Source organism: Macrosteles quadrilineatus, unplaced genomic scaffold, assembly GCF_028750875.1.
Source record: "Macrosteles quadrilineatus isolate MER2022 unplaced genomic scaffold, UCM_ALF_1.0 Scaffold_20__1_contigs__length_2534061, whole genome shotgun sequence".
Classification (NCBI taxonomy): Eukaryota; Metazoa; Arthropoda; class Insecta; order Hemiptera; family Cicadellidae; genus Macrosteles; species Macrosteles quadrilineatus.
In genome coordinates this window covers 2,157,837-2,184,386 of record NW_026542613.1, presented here as the reverse complement: position 1 = coordinate 2,184,386, position 26,550 = coordinate 2,157,837, and the positions used below count along the sequence as shown (strand labels likewise).

Sequence of the window (26,550 nt, the reverse complement as noted above, 5' to 3'; positions counted from 1 at the left end):
GTTGCCAATTATACTGTAGAAAATAACCACTTTGTACTATATATGTCAACCTCAACTTGTTGTATTATTGATCTTACTATGCTATAGAGTGGCAACACTGTAAAATAAGAATAACTTTGGTTTTTTGTTTTTTCGTCAATCTAGAGTCATGTAACTTCTTCACGATGTCTGTTGTATAGGTCTACAAGGTGAAATGTAGTTTCATTAATAAAGGGAATATTATAATAATTGTGTCAGCTTTATTTAGCAACCGAACAAATAGTTTTTCTTTACAGGTTATGGGCCCAGGAGAGATATATGAAATGAAGAGATGTATAAAGTAAAGCCCAATTATTGACAAGAAGAAAATTTTATGAAGATGGCTTCCAGCAACCATAACTTTCCGCAACTTAGCGACACTATCAATTATCAATCAATCATCAATTATCAATTATTTAAGATGGGGACGCCACTATGCGTATTTTAACCCAAATATGAGTGAAGGATGAGTGTAGGATGAGTGGCGCGATCTTGTAGTCTTGTTAGTGACTAAGGCCGACATGTTCCTTAGACACAGCTGTTAATTAATAGCCCATACAGCTAATGGCAACTAAGGGACCTACAGTTTATAGTGGAATCCGAACCACATTTTTCCTTGTAATTTACGAATTGGTCTAATTATCAGGATAGTACTGCGGATAGTCGTAGTACTCACTAGTGCGGACGTTAATCCACACCAGTGAGCATCGCATCCACAGTGCATCCCTATAAATATCCACAATTCGTGACCTCCTAGTAGCTGGATTACAGGACGACGCCACCCGTCCCAATTTTTCTAATTGGAAGTTTAGGGTCGAATGTTTGTTAGCAGAGAAAAATGTTAAGGAAATTTCTCTTGAGAAGAAACAAGAAGATGATTTGGCTAAAATGGATTCTAAGGCCCTACTCGAACATAAGTCAAAGGAAGCTAAAGCAATGTCCATTATTGTACAATGTGTTACGGATAGACATTTGGAGTATTTGAAAGGTTGCGAAACACCGTATGACATGTTTGCATGTCTGAAAAACATATTTGAGCGGAAAAGTACTTTGTCTAAACTATTTGTAAGAAGACAATTGTTGTCCTTAAAGTGTAGTGAGGATAAGAAACTGCAAGACCACTTTGTTAAATTTGATTCTCTCATTAGAGATCTAGAGGCAACAGTAGAGGTGGGGATAACTGTCAGAAATGCCCAGCTGTTATTTGCCCACTAGCTGTGTTACGATAACTGTTTAAAATAACGGTTATCAAATAACTCTCAGCCGAGCTCCGAGCTGAGCAGTACTGGCAACTGGCAAGAAACTCAGGCTGCCCGATAACCGTCGCCGCTAGGCAGTTATTGGATAACTCCAGTTGTCGAGCAGCCGTATGGCTATCTACTGCGCCACAGTTGTTACGCGGCAGTTTGAGAGACTGCTACCGTCGCTGCCTCGCAGTTATTTTAATAACTCCAGTTGTCGATCAGCCGTATGGCTGCCTGTGCCTACTGGATAACCGTCGCTGCCTCGCAGTTATTTTAATAACTCCAGTTGTCGATCAGCCGTATGGCTGCCTGTGCCTATTGGATAACCGTCGCTGCCACACCACGCAGTTATTTAATAACTCTAGTTGTTAAGCAGCCGTGTATGTGTTTGCTGCGCTACAGCAACAGTCTTGAGTGGCAATAACCTTTACTTTTATGAGATTATTAAACAAGTCCGATATTATATACAGCTAAGTGGTTATCTTATTTGCTACAAAATGTTAGTTAATGTCAAAAATACACAAATAAAAATATTTTAAACCGATTGGCAAACGCTCCGTTACTAAAAATAACAATTTCACAGCAGAGCAGACAGTTATTTTGACGGTTATCGATAACTCCTAGTTTTCGATAACAGCTGTTGCCGATAACAGTTATCGTCCAATAACCGTTATTAAATAACGGCTGCGTTATTTGCTCCCCACCTCTAGGCAACAGGCTGTAAGCTCGACGAAGATGACAAGGTCTGCCATTTGTTGCTAACCATACCTAAAAAGTATGATACTGTGATTACGGTTTTGGAAACCACAAATTCTACATTGACACTAGACTATGTTAAAAGTAAATTATTGGATGTAGAACTTAAACTTTCAGGCACCGGTACGGCTAATAAAAATTTGTCAAGTGATTGTACATTCAGTGTAGGTTATGGAGCACAATCTAAACCTAGACCTAGGCCTAAATGTTTCAGGTGTGGTAGTACACAACATTTGATATCTGATTGTCCCAAACCTCAGACTCAAAGTAATAATGTAGGCCTACGAGGGAATTTCAGAAACAACTATCGTGGAAGAGGCAAGCAGAATTTCAGACATAACAATGCAAGAACACATGAACCTAACCAACAGTCAAGAGCTCATATGGTAGAAGAAGAGGAGCTAACTTTCACAGCCTTGTCTACCGAGGTAGAGTGTGACGAAGGAATTATAAGTTTTGTTCTGGACTCTGGTGCGACAAATACTATGGTAAGTTCACAATATGAAACACATATGACTGATGTACACAACATTGTTCCCTTAAAAATAAAAGTAGCCAACGGGGAATCAATGGTTGCTAATAAAGCAGGCAAGCTTAAAGTAAAAGTTTCAGACAACAATCAGTTGATTAGCAACATAAACGCATTGATCGTTGAGTCGTTGCCGTATAATCTGCTATCTGTAAATAAAATGAATGAAGCGGGTTACAAAGTAGTTTTTGATAAAGGTTATGCTTCTGTCTGCAAGGGAAACAAAACATACTTTACTTGTCCAATGGTAAATAATTTGTTTGTGGCAAGCTTCAATGTACATAATAGGCCTAGACATAAAGCACTAATTTCAAGCTCTCAAGAAAACATTTGGCATCTTCGCCTAGGACACGTAAACAGAAAAGGATTAAAAATGCTAAACCTACCCTACAGTAAAAAGGTCTGCGACTCTTGTCAAAAAGGTAAGGCTAGTAGGCTACCTTTCAAAGAATGTAAAAAACCTCGATCTTCTAGAATCGGTGAGTTATTGTACTCGGATATTTGGGGACCAGTCAAGGATCCAACCCAAAATGAAGAGAAGTACTATTTATCAGTGATCGATGATTTTTCTCATTTCACTCAAGTTTATCTTTTAAAAAATAAGTCAGAAGCTGAACCTAACCTAAGAAAACACATTGAACAACTAAGAGCACAAAATATAGTAGTTTCAAAAGTAAGAACTGATAACGGGAAAGAATTTACTTCAAATTCATTTGAAGAATACTGTACCAAACATGGCATTAGGCATGAATTAACCGCAACATACACCCCACAACAGTGTGGTGTAGCAGAGCGCATGAATCGTACTTTGCTCGACAAAGTCAGAACTATGTTCGTAGATACAAATCTACCTAAGAACTTATGGGGAGAAGCGATACGGTGTGCTGTATTCCAACTAAATAGATCGCCTACTCGAGCACTTGATGGAAAAGTACCAGCAGAAATTTATCTAGGCCAACTTAACCTTGAAAAACTTCGTGTGTTCGGCAGTAAGGCATGGGTGTATAGACTACCCAAAGCAAGCAAACTTGATCCTAGAGCCATAGAAATGAGAATGGTAGGCTATGCAGGAGCAGGATATAGGTTATGGAATCCTGAAACTAATGAAATTGTGATATCCAGAGATGTAAGATTTGATGAAGGTGATTATGTATATAAATTAAATAGACCTTTGATAGTGGAGAACGAAGAAGACGACATTGATAATCCAGAACCGATCCATGACAGTTCAGAAGATGAAGATACAGCAGACAAAAGAGTGACATCACCTAGGCCTACTACTATACAGAAAACACCATCTCCAACTTGTAGCAAAAGACAAGTTAAAATGCCAAAGCGCTTTGAAGATTACGACGTATACACAGCCTATTGCCTACTTACATGCGATAAAGATCCAGTAACATATAAACAAGCTATACAAGCTGGAATTGAATGGGAAAAGGCTATTGAAACAGAGCTCGAAGCACATAGAAAATTTGAAACTTGGACAGTAGCAGATCTACCAGAAAATAAGAAAGCCATTGAAACAAAATGGGTTTTTCGGACCAAATCGGATGGAGTTAAAAAAGCGAGGCTCGTCGCTAAGGGATTTCAAGAAACTAGCTACTCGAATGAACTTTACGCCCCAGTTGCCAAGATGCCTACTATCAGAATGACAATCTCACATGCTGTGCAGAATGGTTGGAAATTAAGACATCTAGATATTCCATCTGCCTTTCTTAATGGGACACTAACCGAAGAGGTATACATAAAAATACCTGAAGGTGTTAATGAAAAAGAAGACAAAGTTTTGAAGCTTAATAAAGCTTTATATGGTCTGAAGGAATCGCCTCGTTGCTGGAACGAATGTTTCGACAGTTTTTCAAAACAGAATGGACTTCAAAGATCAAAACATGATGTATGTTTGTACTCTAATGAAGATGTTTGGTTAACACTTTTTGTAGACGACTGTCTAATAACTGGAGAAGAAAGTAAAGTTGAAATTTTAGTGAAGAAACTGAGAAATAAGTTTAATGCTAAAGATCTTGGTAATCTGGAACATTTTCTAGGAACTAAAGTGACTCAAACTGAAGACTGTGTTAAAATAAATCAAGACAAACTAATTGAGAAGATTCTTAAACGTTTCAACATGGAAAACTGTAAAGGCAAAAGTACGCCTATGGAAAGTAATCTACAAGTTAACCCTAAAGAAGAGGTTATAACCAATGTACCTTATAGAGAGTTAATTGGCAGTTTGAACTACCTGGCTATGATCTCAAGACCAGATATTTGCTTTTCTGTGTCTTACCTAGGTCGTTTTTTGGACAAACCTAACCTAACTGTGTGGAAAGCTGCTAAACGTGTTTTACAGTATGTTAAGGAGACAAAGGACTTGAGTCTTTATTTTACCAAGAATGAAGATGAAAAATGTTTAACAGCCTATTCAGATGCTGATTGGGCTACAGACAAAATTGACAGAAAAAGTATCAGCGGGCAAGCTGTTTATCACTGCAACAATCTAGTCTCATGGAGTTCCAAGAAACAGCAAGTAGTTGCATTGTCGACTGCGGAGGCAGAGTATATCGCTGCGGCTTCGTGTGTTACTGAGGTGCTGTATCTACAAGGACTAGCTGCTGATTTTGGCTATATTGGGGAAACACTGTTATTTGTCGACAACCAAAGTACCATCTCCATGATTTCCAACTATGAAAACTCAAGAAGGTCAAAACACATCGACATCAAGGTGCATTTTATAAGAGACGTAATGAAGAAAGGGAAGTTTGAGTTAAGGTATGTGCCCTCTGAAAATAATGTCGCTGATATTTTCACAAAATCGCTGAGTTTGCCTAAACATGTCCGTCATGTTTTAAACCTGAATCTGAAAGTTGCCTAAACAAGTAACACATCTGAAAAATCAATTAGGCTAGTTAAATCAGTAACAATTTAATCCATACTTTTTCATAGTGATTTCTAATTTGAGTTTTATCAAGCTGATCTTATCATTTTGATTTTTCTTAGTCTATTTTTTGTGTTAGGCTATGTTAAGGTAACAAGTTGCTTATCATTAAAAGTTATAGGGCTTAAATTAGCCTACTTAACATATTTTTTTGTTCAAATGGTACCGTCCGTACATTGTCAAAAGTAACTGTAGGCTAGTATTTTCATTTTTATATTGAATACAAAGAATCTTTATGTTTGCAATAATGTTAAACTTGGTTATTTATTTTCTTTTAGGTTTAGCCTATATAGGCCCTACTTTTGTTGTTACTATTACAAAATTCAATAGGCCTAACTTATGCATTTGTAAACAGTTCTTTTTTTAAACCATTCAGTAAAGTTAAGTAAGAAATGTCTTTTAGGTAGGTAGAGTAGTAAAAAGAAAAGTTTGTTGTTTTATTTAGAACCAGTGTTGTTATTTACTATTGTTAAAGGATGAAGGATAATTTTTTTTTTGTTTAAAGCAATTTTAAGTAGGCCAACTGAAATGAGCTGTGACTCATGGAACATTTCATATTAATTTTTGGCAGGACTTAAAATTGAAGGGGGGTGTAGAAAATAACCACTTTGTACTATATATGTCAACCTCAACTTGTTGTATTATTGATCTTACTATGCTATAGAGTGGCAACACTGTAAAATAAGAATAACTTTGGTTTTTTGTTTTTTCGTCAATCTAGAGTCATGTAACTTCTTCACGATGTCTGTTGTATAGGTCTACAAGGTGAAATGTAGTTTCATTAATAAAGGGAATATTATAATAATTGTGTCAGCTTTATTTAGCAACCGAACAAATAGTTTTTCTTTACATATACCAGGCCGCGGCCTGTAGATAAAGATGCCGGGTTTTTTGTGTGATATATTTAGTGTTCGCTTCGCTCTCATGGTGGAACGGTTCTCTCTTATAAACAAGAGATTTCTCGCAATATCTATTCCCGTAACATTGAATGTATTTTTTACAATCTGTTATTTAGAATTGGTACGGGTAAACCCACACATAAATGTCCTCATTCTTTCATAAAAAAAAGGCTAGTTCATAAGCAAAGCTACCGCTAAATATGCAATTAACAAATTAATGGTCCAGGTAACAACACATAGAGCATTGCGTTGGCGTAAATTACCCTGGACAATAATTTGCGAGCCTTTCAAGACCGGAAAATGCCGCGTATCTGCGCATGCGCAAGTAAGCGTTATTCGTAGCACTTGTAACAGCTGCAGCTGTTTCAGAAAATCACACTAGTATCTTCACTGCAACTCTTGCAACAATCTACTTGAAACTGGAACGGTTCTCCCGCACTTAACTCCAAACCATTTAATTACTGTAACTGAATGAAGAATTTTACAGATTATGTTTATGTATGTGTTACTTTACTTACTGTAACCTCTGGCACCTCCTTTATTTTATAAAACAAATTTTAAGTAACTTGGGTGAGCTACGTTACCGTTATCATCTATTCATCTATCTTCATTGTACCCAAACATGTTTTCCAAAAGAGAAGATCCCAATTCTCATTTCATTTTTAATGGTCTAAGCTTTTTGAGAATTATTGGCATCTTGCTTACAATGAAATTTATAACAAAATGTAAATGTTCAACAACGCTAATACATAATAATTTATTTTATTCACTAGCGCTTTCAGAAACTAGGTTTCAATTCAAAAGCGCTAGTGAATAAAACAAATTATTTTATTGGCCTTGCCTTGTTGAACATAGCTGGCTTATTAATTGGAATACTTCTGTACTTCTCGTCCATAAACTAAAAATATACTTTTCCACATAAACTACAAAGTACTCCAGTGTTATTGATGTCTTCCATTCGTATTTCTCAGAATCTTCGCATTGAAGAAGGAGCACATCATCGATAATAAATGACCTCCGCAACACAGCAGCAATCAAAATCTATCAATAACATTAACCCCAACTTCAACTCAGACATAACTCGATCATAACATAAAGAATAACAAACGATATGAATAATAATTATGAGGAACTATAGTTGCAGTTGCAGTGCAGTCAAGATAAATACTACGACAACGACGCTAGTTAGTGGTTAGTGACCGTGACTTTCTGAAATAGCTGCTGCTACGCCACCAGTTACTAGCGCATGCGCAGAAGCGCGGCATTTTCCGGTCTTGAAAGGCTCGCAATAATTTGGCAAGAAATCGCTCTCAGCTCGCTGGCAAAGCTCCAGTGGCAAGGCATCACTAGAAAAAATAGTTTTTCTAGTGGGGCCTTGGGAGAGGGCAGGTACTTTTTCTCATGACTGAACCATTTCTGGAAACACCTCTACACTCTAGGAATCGTCAACGTCAATTAGGAGTGTCGACTTTGCAAACAGGCATATAAGACTGCAAAACACGTTATTCTGAATTGTGATAGACTTGGTGCTTGTAAAATCATTGGGACGGTGGTGACGTCCTGTAATCCAGCTACTAGGAGGTCACGAATTGTGGATATTTATAGGCATGCACTGTGGATACGATACTTCCTAGTGTGGATTGACGCCCGCTCTAGAGAGTACTACGACTATCCGCAGTACTATCCTGATAATTAGACCAATTCGTTTATATCAAGGCAAAAATGTGGTTCGGATTCCACTATAAACTGTAGGTTCCTTAGTTGCCATTAGCTGTATGGGCTATTAATTAACAGCTGTGTCTAAGGAATATGTTGGCCTTAGTCACTAACAAGACTGCAAGATCGCGCCACTCATCCTACACTCATCTTCATTCATACTTGGCTTAAAATACCTACTTTGTATGGTTGCCATATTATTGAAATGTATTAAATGCATCAATGACTCTGTTTAGAACCAGACGCTATCTTTGGGCAAAAGCTCCTGCACCTGTATAGTCAAGGACAAGGGAATATTATATTTCCTTACCCAGTAACCAACAATTAGAGATGAAAAATAAGTTCTTATGGGAGAAAAAAAAACAATCGTGTTCGTATGATAGCATTTCTACACAACTAATAACAACATATAATCATGATATAATCAAAGCTACTGCTCTGCAATATGCTACTTTGCTCCTATCCTCCTTCTTAAGTTCAGTCGTTCGGGTTCGATTCGTTTCGGTCGATAAAAAATAATAAACCAAACCCAACCTCACCTCTCCTTCCTAGTTTTTCGTACGTCAATATAAATCTAGGCCTAAACGTTATAATTTTCGGTTACTGTTATGGTTGTTGTGGACAAAAAGATGTAAGTAATCGTCATGCTCATTAATAAACCCCATTAAAATACATGTTTTCTTACGTTCAAATATTCAAGTTACCACTGCTTTAAGTCAAGAAGTTTTGTGTTGATTGAATACAAGTCTAATCATAGCGCCATTTTGTTCGCCGCACAATTTTGATGAAAATGCCGGCGATTTCTTTGAATAATTAATCATAATACTTAATTATAATGTTTCCTTGAACGCAATGCGTAGTTTTATCAAACTACTGGGCTGAGACTATCAAGTTAATTGCGCTCAAAGTAAAATTTTGTATTTGGCTATTCTGAAACTAGGCTAGGCTAGCCTTGGTCAGGTGAATCCTAGCCTATGGCTTAAATTTTACATGGTGACAAAACAATGATACCAGTCTACTCTTTGGGTATAAGCCTAACTTAGTTCCGCAGGGAACGAATGTTAAGTTATTTTATCGTAGCCTATGAATAATGATAACTTAAATATCGGTTTAATAACTTAATATAGGTAATAATACTTAATAATAAGTTATCTTAATCTTAACACGTTCGCTGCGGGCCATCAAATGGCAGGCGTAGCCCCAGTGCGGCGCAGCCCGCAGCGTCGAACGAACCCGATTGCCGGGTGATTGACACTCATATTTCGGTATGACGAATAGCAAATAACGTGCGGTGATGTCCTGCTTTATAACAAGAGTCGACGTAGTTCGCTAAACACTCACTGACAGCAGCACTGCTTGGAACGTAGCCGGTCCCATTGCATTGCCAATTGGAGGGAGAAAAACGGGACAACAAGTTGATTTTTAAGTTTGTCAGACGGGGATTTTATGGAGAAATTTTAATACCAACCTACAACACAACTAAAAGCAAGTCACCCACTACACTCTAACGTGGTATGGGTCCGCCTTCGACCGACGCTAGAGCAAAAACGAGGATATATGAAAGGCATTGCCAAGCGTATCTGAACGGTTACGGCAGCACCTGAACAGCGCTCGGCCCGTATCCGATCGGATACGCTCGCAGTGAACGTGTTAATAAGTATATTAGGCTATCCTTTGAACCGATATTTATCACATTATTATTTAAGCTATCTTATCATCACAACGTATTTAACTTAGACTAAGTTCACCATAGGTATGAAAAATACTAACACACATTAATGAAGCTTTTCTTTAGCCTAGGCCTATCTTTTAGTTTTATTAAATTGTTTCGTTACTTACTTCCATTAAGTTAGGCCTAAATAACAATGTTTAAAAATTTGTTTTTGGTTACATATTGATAGTTTTTCATATGAATTGTTAAGTCAGCAGTCAAAGAAAACTAGGATTTAATCATGCCCAAACTAAAATCAACTTACCACCCGCGAGTTAGCAGAACAGCCATCTTTAAGTAATTTTAATTCGATGCTTAATTTTTATAAGTTATCCGTTGATTATGAGTTTGATTAAATATAGGCCTATGACATGATAATAGGATTAAATATATTGGTAACATAATGAACTTAGATTGGTCACTATAAACGGCCCTGGTTGACAACTAAATGACCGACTGCAGTTCTAGGATTTTTATGTCAAATTGAACTATGATAAAATTTCAAACCCTGACTGAAAAAAACACTAAAATTGCATCTAGTGGGTTTAAGTTACTTTGAATCATAATCATTCATTAGGCCTAACTTAGCTTTATCAATCCAAATTCTATTTTACACATATTTATACTTAGTAGTAAGTTAGTAACCTACCTAAACATTATTATACTTCCCTCTATATTTTAATGTAAAATTATCTTATCAGGGCCCGAAACCGACATGAAAATAACAAAGGCAAAGACTCAGACAGTGAAGCATCTAATAAAGAGAACAAGAAGGAGAGAGGACGGGAAAAGGAGAAGAAAAAGAAAACTGGGAGTGACTCGTCTTCTAGAAGTGGCAGTACCAGCACCAGGTAAATTGACTAGGCCTAATGTCACATTTTAAAACTGTTTACAACAAAGATATGTTGAATAACTAGTAGCTTAGAGTATGGTATCTTAGGTAAATAACCAGCCGTATCTAGCCATACCTAGGCCTATTCTTGGGATTGTATTTTTTTCATTGAGTTAGTCATAACTAATCACATTAACAGTTTTATGGATAGCCTATTTATCGATAATTTAATTTTACTTAAGTTAAGTTAGATTTACTGAAAAAAAGTGATTAGTTTATTTACTTGGGTAGATTTACCAAAGTGTTTTTAAAATACCGTTTTTATGTCTGTAGTTTTAAGTATCTTGTAAGTCAGTTTACCTACAGTTAATTACTCTCACACTTTTTGATAGAAACCTAAACTTGTAGTTGCAAAAGACTCTTTCTTAATTAACCGGAATCTAAAGCAATTAATAACCTAAGCCCGGATTGAGGTTAGTTTATCTGCACTAAATTTAAAAACTTAGTGTTCTTCTCGTGATCTGAGGTAGGCTATATTCTTAACACAGTAGTAAAATATCCGGGCTGTATTATGATTTTTGTAGTCAATTGGTTCAGTTATGTTACCAACACAAATCATTTTGCTGGTAGGTACTTGTTAGGCTTACTTGAGTAGCCTAGCTACCTAATTTTCAGTACTGTATATCTATTAATGGATTGTAACAAATAAATTGAGTACCGTATGCATATGTTTGTACAGTACGTTATTACAAATTCACACGGTTGCCTGTTTGTTTTATACTTTGTTGTCTGACTGAGACCCGGTCCTGTGAGGATTGGTTAATGAAGAAGAAATTAATTTGTTTTAATAAGGGTGTGTTGTAGGTCTATTGTATCCTACGACAAGGAGTAGATTATTTTTATCAGAATTGATTTTGTTGTACAGCTCGAGAAGTAGTTCATCATCATCATCAGGGTCCTCCTCATCTCACAGCTCGAGCTCGAATTCAAGATCTAGCTCAAGCTCAAGCTCCACGAGCTCATCCTCGACAGACAGCTCGGCCGCAAGAGCCAAGGCCAAGCGTAAAGCTTCTGCTCCAGCAGCTAGTCGCAGCCGCAGTCCCGACACCAAGAAACCCAAGCAAGATAAGGACAAAGATAAAGAGAACAGGGAGAAGAAGGAAAAGAAATCTGAGAAGCTCAAGACAGCAGTGAAAAAATCACGGTTAGTGTGTTTCTGATGGCGAGTTATCTCTCAACTTGCAACCTTTAAATATAATCTTGTGCCCAATCCATTTTATTCTCATCCATCACTAATATTTGGCTTAAATACACCTGGTTATACCTCATCTTAAATAATAGTAACTTTAAAGGGTTCAAAACTTAATTACCAATTGAGATGGTGACACCACCTAGCCAGGATCGTTTATTTAAAGCCTAGTGATCAGGAACAGCTAGGTCCAGTTTAGAACCTACGTAAAGCTGCTGACTTTTCTCAGTTGATTGGACCTTTTGATAGTTAGGTAAGCATTATAAATTTGGACTGATAAATTTGGTATTTTTGTAGGTCTGAAGCTATGTATACCTTGTAGTTTGTAGGTCTGATACTGATTCTATCCTCTCATTTTATCAATGTAAACCAATTGAAAGTTTCAGTATAAATCTTACAAATGTTTTAATTTGTTCACACCAAACATATTTTATTTTTATTTGTAAAATCAATATTATAAAATACGTAACATGCTTAACAAATTATGAAATAGGCAAGTAAAGCAGCACTGACATATCCAGCAATACAGCTTCTTCTAATATATGATTGAAAATAAATATTTTTTCATTTAAAATTCATATATGTCATATTTATGAATAGGCCAAATACCACATCAACAAAAATTTGCAAATTATGGTAAATTTTAATTGTTATTTCACTCCATTGAAAAGTATGAATAGAAAAACGCCATATTGCTTTGAATCGGGTTGCATAGATTCGAATAAAAAATCTTTTGGATCAAATCATTGCTTTTAATCAAAAAGTGTTTGCTGCTTCGCACACCCCTACTGTTATAAAACTGTGAATTTATTCAGCTCTCCGTCTCCAAAACGCAAACGTAAGGAGAGGTCACCGACACCCAAACCGCTGCGAATCCATGTGGGGAGGTTGACTCGTAATGTCTCCAAAGACCACATCTCCGAGATATTCAGCAGCTACGGAACCATAAAAGCTGTGGAGTTCCCAGTAGACAGACTTCATCCACCCCAGGGTCGTGGATTCGCCTACGTGGAGTTTGAAACTGCCGAGCAAGCGGAGAACGCGATGAAACACATGGACGGAGGTGATACATTTTTTTCAAATATCCTTCTTCAAGTAGGCCTACATATTTAAGTTTTACAGGTTATAAATTCTTACATGCTGCAAAAGCCTCACAAGGCTTTTCTGCGGCTAACTGTAGATAAACTTTGCGTCTATTACAAAGTAAGACTTAATACAGAAATTTGAAAAACTACCAAGTCCAATACATTTTTAGCTACAAAATGTATATTCATTATGTAATCAAATGAAGCCTTAGATGAAACAAAACTTGTTCAAATGTTTAAGGTGAAGGAATAAATATTTTAGTAGCGCTCGTCCAAACAATCTGTAGGCCTTCATAAATATTTTATTTATTTAATGAATAATTTATCAGGCTTGAGAGTTGTTGAGCATTGACCAATAAGTTAAGTTTTCACGATTCATCTATTGTAAATTTTGGCAAGGGAACTTATACCTGTGCTCATCCTATATGAACTGTAATCTTTTTGTGTTGAAAACTTGTACCATTCATGTAGGCTAATTATAACTTCATGAACTTAAGAATATTTTTTCTTAATTTTCACTTCTAAAATAGGCCCCATCAAAGAAATAAAACTCCTCAGACACCTTTTATGAAAAGTTTTCTCCTAGTACTTATATACTGAAAGGAAGTTGTTCGCCTTGTAAGGTGGTATCAATTAAATATATAGGATCTTAGTCAAACTATTTCTAGTGAAAATTTAAATAACAGTCTGGATACCAAATCTATTGATTAGATAGTCTAAATCAAGTGACTAGCTTCTTAAAAAATTTGATCAAATTTATTGATTGTAGGTCAAATTGACGGACAAGAGATCACTTGTGCGCCCGTATTGCTACCCAAGATGCGGCCCCGCAGGTCCCCTCCACGCAGGGGTCCCCCGCCTAGGTGGGGCGGCCCAGGGGGTCGGTCTCCTCCACGGTACCGTCGTCGCACACCTCCGCCCCCGCGGCGCAGGATGTCACCCCCTCGTCGGCGCCACTCCCCTCCCCCAGCCCGGCGCCGCAGGTACAGTCGCTCATCATCAAGCAGTTCTCGATGACCTTCTACAACAGCTATCACGGACATTGCACTGCCAAACTGATGTTTTGTGTATATAAACAATGTGTTTTTTTTATTTGTAATTTTATTAAGTGAATAAATACTAGTTATTAGCTTAGCAAAAGGTTTATTCTTTTCCATATATTGAATACTAAAGTGTATTTGCTGGAATGGTGCTTTGTAGTGATAACTTAATATTTGTCTCAAACTAACGTGTACAACTTTCAAAATTCGTTATTTCTGGTTCAATAAATTGAAATTGAAAAGGTAGTTTTCAATCAAAGTGCTTGAACAGTGAGTGGCGTTGGTCCATGTGTTACAAAACACCAATTAGCTGTTGTGGACCATGTGTCATATGGACAATTTGTCTTGTAGCTGAGAGCATGTTCCAGGGATGAGAATCTTGTGGTCAGTTAAAACCTTATTTAATTAAAAACAGCAGTGTATACCGTAGCCAATACTCAGAAAGGTGAACCAAAATGGTTTTGAGGTGACCGTGTTATATATAATGTTCACAAAGTTGCAAACAACCTGTAACCTTAACTACATTGGGATGGTTTGTACAAAAAAGTTAAATAAAATTGTTTAACTTCTTATTCTTGGCAAGAACAAATTATACTCTACTCTTGAAGAAGTAGCTAGTAGCTCCGAAAATTCTATGTATTTATTTGTGCATTTTCATATATTTTTGTCACATGGGTAAACCTTCTGTTAAAAACCTACCCACCGCAAAATCCTTATATTTAACGTTTCGCAACTGTATTCATTGATATGGCTCTTTGATAAATTTAATTGATGAGAAGGACAGGTAATAAGTTATGCAGAATATTTTTTTGAAATTTTAAATTGTATTTCCATATCTATTTAATTAAACAATGTAAACGTATTATCTCTATTCACTTGGTACCAATATGACTAGACTAGACTTAATTAAAACTATGAAAAAACTGTAGACAAAAAATATGTATTGAAACATTCCGCTATGGTACTATTTACAAAAAGCTCCAACAGACGTAGCTACCTACAACAACACTAAGGATCAGATATGCGCTTAGGCCTAATGTCTCATCATATCGATGGAAGCGGCAATAGTTAGCAACCTCCCTTCGTCTCAACAAACCCATCTACTCTGACAGGAACGATTTCATAAGTACGATTTGATGTACAAAAATGGTAAACATCCAGAACACTGTAGCTGTGAAAGCATCGACAAATGAAAACACTCGGTAACCGCAAACACACACCTACAGTGTTTTAACATTTTGGCAACGGACAATTTAGAATCCACACTCAGATTTGCAGGCACTATAAGCGAAATCATTCAACCACATTGTGCAAATAAATTGAGCATTTTTTGGGTATCACTGGAAATTCTTCAAAGGATAAGTTAACATACTTATCTTGAAACCGCCCAGATTATTTAAAATTATTGGAATTAATTTTCAAAGCGCTATCAAATTATCAAACAATTAATTAAAATTTTTGCCAAAATTGTAATCAGCACATTAACACGTTGCAATAAAATATTTTGGCCTCTAGCACATCTGATAATTCAATTTCCGAGATACATTACGAGTTAAAAAGAGTAACGGTATTGTCTAACGTTAAAACATCTTCACAGGCCTAGATAAAAAAATAACATCGATGTGTGATAACTAATAGACTATTTTGCTGTCCCGCAATTTTATATCAAACAAAACATAACACTAGTTAGTTTTCCGTCTACAAATAGCCAATAACATTTTATAAATCACATCTACGTATCTAAAAATATTTTATTACACAAATCAACAAGGAATATAACATACAGCCACCTCTGGGATGGTTTTTTTTATTCGTCACATCTGTTCGTTCCTCACTTATTTGACGATCGAATACACTATCTTAATATTATTTTACAGTCAACTATTTTTACAAAATTAAACTTTACAGCAAAGTTGATGTAAAATATGTTACGAATATTTAAAATACTCAGAGTATGTTTACACTTTATGCCTTTTGAAAGCCTTATGTTACCGGTATCGTTTCACAGCATAATCCTGCAAGTTTCTTACACAAAAAATCTTTTTACCAACATATTTTGACAACCCGACCAGTAACGCTTTTAACAAAAGCCATTTCATACTGATTTCGATTCATATATGTCCTCGCATTTGCCATACTTATCTCATAACAATTCATAAACCTTCTTACAGTTCAAACCCAACATAACACAGATCATTAGGCTGTATTTAAGTCCAGGACATAACACTGTACAGTTTGGTAAACTCTTGAAAGACATTCCCGTAGCACAGAACTCAGGTTTCAGTCAAAGAACCCTCGGTCAAGATCGTTGGGATCCCCAGCAGTGCTTTCCAAACTAAATAACCAACTTGTGCATTGACAGAGAAAAAAGCATGAAATTGATGACTCAACTTCAATTATAAACCATAAATTATGAGAACAAATTCAACAGCAACTTAAAGCACCATTTAGTAGAGGTTCTAATAGGAAAAGTCATAACAATGCAAAATCGCTTAAAATTTCAACAATCAAAGGAAAACTATTAAGTTGGTGGTCTTTTGCTTTGGAGACATTTTTTTCTTATTCAGATAAGACATACATCATGCTTAGACAAATTGAGTTTCTGATTAGTTGGATTTTATCTGATTCTATCATATTAATTCCATCCAACCAGACCTTGTGCATTGAAAATCATTGATTTACAAAGTTTTATTAAGTGAAAATTAATAACTTAGGGCCTGTCAAAAAATTTACCCTGAATCTACCTTGTCATTTACCCATCTCTTCGTTCACAAAACTTCGTCCTTTCCTCATATCGCTCACCTTGAATTATTCGTAATGTGAGCTTCATCAAACAATAAGACGACACATGTAATGCGTACATCTAACACATACACACTAATCGGAACACCGATACACCGAGTTACACTTAGACAATGGTGCAAGAACTGCGAATGTGCAAACATGAGGGTATATTGGTAAATAAGCTCAACATCAATATAGAATAAATTTCCCAACTAACATTACATCTACTTTTTTTGTGTTTTTCTTTTTTTCTTATTTACCGCAAGTGCGAAAAAGCAGAAGTTTGGATTTTCCCGCACCAAGGGCTCAGTTTGATACGGGTAAATCTGCACCTGTGCAACTTTCGCACCCGAGCTCACATTACAAATAATCCTCCCGAGAATAACCTTGCAAATGTTTGCTTTTATCAGCATCATTTCACATCAGATATTGTGTCTAGGTTATTTTCAAGATATCTAACTATCAGAATCAATAATCTGTTCATTCAATCTGCGCCAAATCACAACGCTCATAACCGACCAAACCGAGATGGACGGCGATCGTTCGAAAAGCAAACATCGAACGGAAACCAAGTTAACACAAACTAACATAGTGTAGTGCGGGTGAAAGTTAATTTCAAGAGGTTAGTTAATTTTGAAAAGCCAACACTGCTCAGGTAGCGAATAAACTGAATTCACTAGTTGTTACAAATAGTCAAGCGTCACGTATGTCTTGACAAACGGCGTATCCACTTTGCAACTGTCCCTGAAAAAAATAAAATAATTAATAAGTTAGTAATCTGTAATATATCTAAAGAAAAAGTAGTATACATTTCCATAAGTTAATAATAAGTGTTGCAAACAATAGGTAATCCACCCACTTACCATGTGTACGTATACTACGCAGGTGAATCGTACGAGAAGTGTTGGGAGGCAGAAGAATACCAAGTCGTTATGATTATGCAACTACTGTGATAGGCCACAGTTGTTGAAGGGGGGAGTTCTAGTATTGGTTCTCACAGAATAATACACAGTAGAACTCTTTACAGAAAATATGATGCAAAGATGGAGGAAAAGGTAGAGAAAACATTGTGGCAAACCCAACAACTACAAACATAGAAAACTTTGACCACACAACCAATTATTGCTCACTATGTCTTTAATAATAAAATAATGATTCTTCAATCAAAGTTGAAAACAGTACTTCTAGGTACTCAATAAGAGTACTACTACAGTAGCAGCGCTCTTTTACTACTCTGAATATGGCCAGTATTGCTTCTGTGTCTGAATTGGGTAGGAGGAATGATCTTACGCTTTGCTGGGTGCCTAGACACATGGGCATTGAAGGAAATGAAGCCGCAAACAGATTGGCAAACGCTGCCTTAGCGGCATCAATGATTGGACCAAAACCCTTCTGTGGCATTTCACGAAAAAGCTCGTGCTCCTCTATTGTGTCATGGGCCAATGAAAAGCATAGAAAGTTTTGGGTAAATACTTCGCTTCTTAGGTTAAGCAAGCTCATTCTGTTTTGGCCTTCCAAATGGGCCGCCTCTGACTTCTTAAGGCTAGACAGGCGAAGAATTAAATTTAGCTTTCTGACGCTAGAAGGATAACTCTAGGACTCATAGAATAACTCATTCATGCAAATAGGAGTACCCCAAGGATCATTACTTGGCCCAGTCCTCTTCCTCCTTCTCACAAATGACCTACCTAGTTGGATTGGGGCGCAGATGACACGGTTCACACATTTGCGGACAGAACAATAGAAAATCTGGAAGAGAAAACCAACACACAACTCCAGAGAGCAAAGCAATACTGTGCCTCCAATGGCCTAGTTCTAAACAAAAGCAAAACCGTTCAAATGACTTTCACCACCAAACACAATAACACAGACATTACAATACCGGAACCCGGAACTACAAACACAAAATACATAGGCATCATAATTGACTCTAATCTATCATGGAAACCCCACATAGACCAGCTCTGCAAAAAGCTATGCTCAAGTCTCTACGTCATACGTCGGATCAAGCAAGCTTGCTGTCCAGAAGTAGCCAAGGTTGCATATTTTGCTCTATTTGAGTCCCACCTCAGATATGGCATTGCGACTTGGGGTGGAACATCAAAAGGCAACCTGGAAAGAGTAGTAGTTTGATTGATTGATTGATTGAGTACTCCTAAAGCAAAAAAAGCAATTAGATGCCTGGCCGACCTAAACTACAGATACAGCTGCCGAGAAGCTTTCAAGAACCTTAAAATCCTTACATCTGTTTCACTCCACATAAGAGAAGTCATTATCCACACCACTACAACAGCGCAGCCAAGACACATAGACATACAACAACACAACACACGACATGTCGCCAATTTTTCCCTCCCACAACACCACCTGAGTCTGTATGAGCAGAAACCATCCTACAAAGGTGCTCTCTACTTTAACAACCTACCAGAGCACCTTAAGAGAGAACAACCCAGTCCTTTCAAGAAGCACCTGACAACATGGCTTATGGACCGGCCGTTCTACTTAGATGATGAATTCCTAAACAATAAGCAAGCTAAAAAAAAAAAATTCAAATTGTAATTGCAAATGATTTTAATAATTAATTGTACCTGACGCATGAATGTTCTTTAGGAATATTTCAATAAAGAATAAAGAATGTCTATTGTCTATTGTCTCTTGGCAATTTGGTAAGAGGTAGATACCTTCCCGAGGAGAAACCAATTGGAAGACCACAGGTTTCATCGGATGCCTGAATTTGTAGGATCTATCAATGAAACAACTGTCTGGGGTAAGCAATAATTTTACTTTTCAAATGAAGTGCTCTATGGTCTCGATTTGCACCTGTTAGATAAGATAAGAATAAGATGGCCATCAGCAACAAAGGCAAAAACATCAGTCCCAGAAACATCTGCGCTAGAAATGTCAATGCCAGAAACGTCAGTGCTAGAAAATCACTGCCAGAATCATCAGCACTAGAATATCAGTGCCAGAAACATGAGCACCAGAACATCAGTGTCAGAAATATTCAAACTGGAACAAACTGACCATGATCATTGCTGTAATAAATGAGTGGCTTAAACAACTGTTTCTCTTATAGCCAACTAAGTTGGACTAAGAATTTCCCTTCATTCTACACTCGTCTTTCGCTCATATATGGATGTGCCCAGTGGCGCTTCCATCTGACTTGATAAGAATGATAAAACATCACAAGCATTATTTTCTTGGAACTTATAACGTAGCTGTAAAATATCTCAATAATCATACCTTGGTTACATTTTGACTAACTAACTTCTTATTTGCACAGGAATCTTTTATAATTCATGACAAACTGAAAATAGTCTGTTTAAAAATCATTAAAATCGTCTCTAAAATTAATAACTAACCGTGAGTAGATGTGGAGTGCAATTATTTGAACTACTGAAATTATAAAACAAAGATGAATAAGTAAATTAAAAAGTGTAAGTAAAAACATGCAGCGAGTTGAAAGATATTTTGAATTGCAAAAGGCTTTGATTAAATTGACCTTTTTCATACATGAGTTTAAAAAAATATATATAATCTAATAAAGTTTGATTATAACTTAATCACATTGTAAAACTTACCCTGTTTATTATTTCATGAACTGTTTTTTTGGATGACTTCAATTTATCTGTTGGTTTTCACAAAAATGATTGTTCCATTGTAAATCCAAAATAGCAGCAAAGGTCTTAACTGTGTTTTGGAACACTGTAGAAATAAACAGAGTAAAAAATATAATTAAAAGTGAGAAGAACAAAAACAAAATGTCTGACATAGCCTAAATGGTCAAAATAATAAGCCAAATAAAGCGTGCCAACAAATAATGTGTTGTGAGAGGTACGAGTTTACAACAAATTAATAAGGAAAAAGAGAAGATTTAGTGATTTGAAAATAGTTCAAATGTGCCAGAAGAGAATGGAGGATTCTCTTAAGAATTTAACTTAAAACCATCGCTTTCATTTAATACACTGAAACTGTGATAACAAAGGAAATATTTCTTATAGTTATAGATAGTAAAATATTTTGATTTTCTTGAGTGAAAATTAGGTTGTTATTGATTGGACAACCAAATAGTAAGAAACACACTAATATTGAAACGGTTGTTATATGAAACAAAACGTCCTTAATAGTAAAAATTTCTTTCTATCAAATTTCTATTTTAAGGTAATCAAATTTTGATGATTTCTATCAAGACAAGAATCTAAATAAATTAGTTCACAAATTAAAATGAAATATCGTTAAAGATGTGAGGATCTTAAGTCGTATACTTGATCTACATTTATAAAACATTCTAAAAAGGTTTTAGGTTTCATATAACACCCGCCTACATCATTTATCATATGCTAAAACTATAAAAATATTTAGATTGTTTAGCAATCTACTAATTTGCTCAATGAAGTGACATTTCATTTCCACTTACTCATCTTCCCAAGGACAAACGTCGTTGGCTTTCCCAGAGGCTTCTTGAGGTGTGCTTGAGGGTTTCTCTGATGAGTTCTCCGGAGGTTTCTGTGATGTCTCCTGTTTCACGCCCGTTGTAGCCGACACCACTTCCCCCTCCTCCGTCTCCTCCATACCACCTGGGTTCTCCGCTACGGAACTAACGCTGATGAGTGGCGCCACAGTCGACTGTTTCCGGCCGGGTGGTCCGCTCACCGACTTTTTACGTATTCTCTCAGGAACTTCAACGGGTAGGTTTATGTTGGCCTCGCACGACGTCGAGTCAAACGACCTCTGAGGCGTCACGTCTTCCATGGATGACACAGAGGGCCGAGGACACACGTTTGACGATCGACGTCCCTGGAACCTGTCCTGCACATTACAGTTCTTCCGAAGTCTTTCACTCACTTCGACAGCCACCGCGAGACTGATGTCAGAGGACGAGCTGCCCGAGTCCAGCTGTGTTGAGTTCTTGCGAGACCCGACGTGTCCGAGCGAGTCCCAGGAGCATGCTGCTGTGTCGTCTACTGGATGTAACTTCTGAGACCCTGATGTGTCGTCTGCTACCGCATGTAGCTTCTTGTCTGGTGACCCAGGTGTGTCCCAGGGACAAACGTCGTCTCCTCTCTTGTCCTTCTCCACACCCTCGTCTGAGGAACCACCTCCTCCTCCAACGGCCTCCCTGCATCATTACAGAACGAGCTATATCAAATTATCTGGACACTATAATCTTTATGTGAAATAAATCTCAATAAATGCTTATTAATCTGTAGGCTAACACTAGAGTCTCGATAAACCAAATTGCAGGTGGATCCTGTTACAGACTACTAATTGTTTAGAAAAGCCGGGAAAACTGTAAATTACATAACAAATATCACTGTATGGCAAATGTCACGAGATCCCGGCAATACTGTGATCATTTCCTACGATCATATCCACAATAATGCATAAATATTCCTGATTATCTAATGCATAACTCGAATAATCATCTCTCATGATCTCATTCTTCTTTCTACACGACAATGCTAAAAGAGAGCCGACTGAACGCCACTTATGAAGGATTGAACTTTGGCTGTTGGCGATTGTTCCAAATTTTCCAGGTTCCATTCAAAATTCTATTTACGTACAATTCCAAGATTCCTGGTTAACTGGACACACTGGTTGGTATTGCTGAACATGTAGCTTCGTTTTGAATTAAAATGCAGTAACTTTGTTATGCAAGAGGAAGTTCGTATTAGCGAGACTCCAGTGTTTATTAATTATTGGTAATTCGGAACTATTAAGTATAAACTAATGCCATCTACCATACTTCCTCTACATCCACTAACATTCCTCCTCCATACAGCTGATTGCACTAAAAAACTGTAACCTTACACAGCCTTCAGTAGTAGAATTTGTTTCGAAATTAATTTTTAAAACATTTTAATACTTCCAAAGATTGTTTGTAAAGAAACGGGTTGCAAAATTATTCACTGTGTTCCCTCAAATTCGACCCTGGATTTAAGTTCAATTAAAATTGGTACATTTTTATGATGCTCAATAAAAACATAATTTCTTACGTCGCCTAACATTTTTCAGGTAAGTACTACAGTAAAGCATAACCAGTTCAGATAAGATTACATTTAAGTGTACAGACTGAAATTAGTTAAGCTCGTTTGAAGCTGTAAGAAATTGCAAGAAATATTGACAAACATGTTTGGTTTTCCTTGATTTAAGGTAGCCTATACAAAAAATTTTAAACCACAAAATAGCAAACAAGAAGATGTATATTTGGTTGTGAGCAGTCGGAAACAATGTCAGGATACAAACTGAATACTCTTGTTGGTATTCCAAATTAATTACAATTGTGAAATATATTTTTACATTTTTAGAAAAAGTCTCATTACTAAGCTTTTAGTCTGCTTCAATATTTGTAGCTTTAGAAAACTCAATTTAAGAATAAATAAAACAAACATTACTCTGCAATACAAAAACAACTACACACATATCGATGGAAATAAAGGAGACATGAACAGAGCAACAAATAGACAAAGAAAAAAATCACTGTAAAGAAAATATATTGAAGTTTTCTTGTGTAAATAATTTAATCAAATACTATTTTATAGGAAAATGTTTCACTTAAAAACATGTTTTACTACTGTTTCAAAAGAGCAACATTCCACAAACATTAACTTTATTTTTTATAGTGTTTATTGAATTGAATTTGCTTTATATATAATTTATTTTTTTATTATTCCAATATTATATAAGGTTACATAAGTCTGTTTTTGAAAAGAGCAACGTTTATAACGGTTTGACAGAAAAAAAGGGAAATAGTTATAAAATTGTATAGAAGAAAAAAATAATCAATGAGCACAAAAGAGGAAACACCACAGGATGAGATCAGATACATCTTTGGAAGAATAATCAAAGGTGAAAGGGGAAATCAGATGACAAGAAGAAAGAATCAGAGATCAAAATTGTTTCCAAACAGATGTAAGTGTCCCTTAATTTCACTGTATTTCTACTCTTAAAACACATCTTATTTAGGAGTCAAACTGTCATTTCTGATTCTCTCTTCTCTTCAACCATAAACAATTGGATACAAAAAGAAAAACTAGTTTAAAAATTACAATAAATAAATTTGACACAGATAAAGAAGGTCCAAACATTGAATATGTAAAATAGGTTAAAATATCCTCCCAATAAAATTAAACTATTCCTTCAACAACCACTTAAAAAAATCCAGTTTCCTTAAAAATTTTTTGCACATAAAAATCTCGAGAACCATGCTATTTGTAAACGTAACAGTTGGTCATTCACACAACCTGCAAAAGACACATAGAAGGTGTAAACATTTATGCGAAGCTGTGGACTTACAGGTTGGACCATGAACCCTGGGGAAGGTCTCCTCTGAAACACGTACCCTTACCTATGGTTACAGTAAATCCCACAGTCCATTGGAAAACATCGGGCAGTAAACTGGCAAACAAATTACGCTTTTGAAGCTAGCGGACGAGCAAAACCTCTAGTCTACGCTATAAAATAAAACAATTCATAACTAAGTGTGCAAGCTCTTTGTAGTAGATGCAAGTTAAATTTGTTGGGTAAATTGGTGCAAAGTGTTGTGATGTGAGTAAAACTAAAGTCGCAAACCTCATTTTATATCAATAAATCAATACTGGAGGCAAATTATGAATAAAGTAATATATGAGATTATCTTGACAAGTACAGGTGAATCTTTATATTAAAGCATGATTTTGATTGTGTTGAAAAAAATATGGACCACTGACTTTATTAGACACAATAGTGTATTTAGGCTACTTATAAAATTATTTAAAAAACAAACTATAATAAATAATGGTTACTAATATATAAGCCTAAGTAATAAATAGTATAAATTATAACTACTATTTAAATAATGGAAAGACAAAAAGATTTAATCACATAACATAAAGCCAAATGAAACATGAACAAAAATTCAAATAAGAACAACAAACTGACAAGTTGAATTAAAAGTATAAAAGTGTTAACAAATTTGAAAAAAAAAACACATATCATGCTTAGTTGAAAAAAATTTTAATGTGTAATTTATTTGTGGTGGATTTGTATAGGGACAAACTGAGTAAATTTTGTTTCTTTATTTTTTCTAAAATAAATTTTAGTGGAAATCTCAGTAAGATTGCAAATAAAAAGTCCAAGAAAGTATTTAAGTCAAATAATTGTCTAAAGTTGAAGTAAAAACACACACAAGGCAATCAAACATGTAGATGTAAGAACATTAAGAGTAAAATTAAAATAATATAAGAAACATTTATTCTTAAATTGTAAATAAATTCTGACACAATTCATCAGCCCAGCAGCCATGGAGCAAAGAATACCTAAGTAAAATAATGCTAGCTTTTTCTTTCTCTTTTACCGTAGCTGTTACTGGTTAATTTGAAAAAAATATGATCAATGGTTTTTGTAAAACATGCGACTGTTTATATACACACTATATTGTAATTTGTTTGTTAAGTTTTCCACCCGTTTTCCAGAAAAATTTAATAAAATAGTCTTACACTAAATATTACATACTTACTTACCAAAATGCTAACTTTACCTCTAGGATTACTGAGGCCACTAAAAACTACAATCTACACTCTGAAGTTGCGTTTCACCCATTGACTATTGGATACAGAAGTTGTTGTATTAATAGTCAAAGGTTTCACTCCCAAAATTTTAAACTTGAATTATTCTGTAAGAGATAATGCTAAGACACCTAGTGCAGGTTTGAAAAATTCTTTTAGATTTAATTCTGTTTTAATTTATTTATCTTTTCATGTTTCTGCAAACGTACAGTCATTATAACTGAACAGAATCAGGGTTTAGACTCATATTTTTTTTTTTTTTATTATAGTAAATATTGTCGGCCAATAAAGAAATGAAGGTGAAAACATCAGTCTCTAAAACTAATTTCTCAAGAAAATAAAGCTGTGAAAAAATTTACACTAGTGATGTGTACATCATTTACATTTTGGCACTTTTATTTTTGAAACTGCTGAGATTTTTTGTATCATTAGTATTGTTTATAACACTGTTTTGTGTGTGTTAAGCTGGTAGAAATGGAGCAAACAGATCACCATTAACACTAATGAAACAAGTAAATTGTATTCTTAACAGCAAAAGGCATCTTAAATACTGGACAACTTACAATTCAGTTTCATATGAATATTTATTAGACACAAAGAAATTTTTATTGACCACTAAATGTTCTAATTATTATAATATCATTATAATGTCATATCATTTATCATTAATTTAATATCAGGAGTTTCATTTATTTTAATGTTAGTTGTTTATAAAAAAATTATGTTGTTTTGGGTTTGAAGTTTATCTGCCGCATTTATGTTATTATTTCTGGATCAGGAGTCAATCTCTTTCAGTTTTGATCACATAATCATAATGAAAATGTTATCATTACCTGTATTTTTCGGGTAGCTAAAAGTTTCTCGTTTAGGTTTTGAGATTCGGGATTAGTTTTTTTAAGTTTCGGTTTTGGTTTCGAGATTTGAAATTTCTGGTTTTGACCATCCCTAATTTACACTGTATTATAATGTAACAAGCAATAGAGTTGCTTAAACCATTATGATTTCCAATGGTTACTTTTTGAAATATGATAGGTCTTTATAGTAATTACTTTTAGCATTTTTACAATGACAGGTCAATTATCATCCCAAATCAACTGTGAACTTTGTAACTTAGAACGTCATATTGATGAGGTTAGGTGTACAAATAAATAGATAGGATACAGTGCAAGTTTTTTCCTCATCTTTTTACTTTTCCCCACTCTGGAT

The 26,550-nt window shown here is 35.6% G+C and overlaps 2 protein-coding genes across 2 annotated transcripts; one reads left to right on the top strand and one right to left on the bottom strand.

Annotated features, from left to right (window-relative positions):
* The first annotated feature begins 8,623 nt into the window (after positions 1 to 8,623).
* LOC129005368 (RNA-binding protein with serine-rich domain 1-B-like) lies at positions 8,624 to 14,085 on the top strand. The gene is made up of 5 exons (XM_054434235.1): positions 8,624 to 8,728; positions 10,510 to 10,659; positions 11,566 to 11,844; positions 12,705 to 12,952; positions 13,744 to 14,085. The coding sequence occupies exons 1-5, from the start codon at positions 8,706 to 8,708 to the stop codon at positions 13,989 to 13,991; spliced, it is 948 nt and encodes a 315-aa protein (XP_054290210.1). The 5' UTR covers positions 8,624 to 8,705; the 3' UTR covers positions 13,992 to 14,085.
* A 739-nt stretch (positions 14,086 to 14,824) lies between these two features.
* Positions 14,825 to 24,375, bottom strand: LOC129005393 (uncharacterized). Its single transcript, XM_054434264.1, has 4 exons — positions 24,371 to 24,375; positions 24,095 to 24,127; positions 21,216 to 21,917; positions 14,825 to 17,542 (listed from the first exon to the last, which is right to left on the bottom strand). The coding sequence occupies exons 1-4, from the start codon at positions 24,373 to 24,375 to the stop codon at positions 17,482 to 17,484; spliced, it is 801 nt and encodes a 266-aa protein (XP_054290239.1). The 3' UTR covers positions 14,825 to 17,481.
* Positions 24,376 to 26,550: the final 2,175 nt, after the last annotated feature.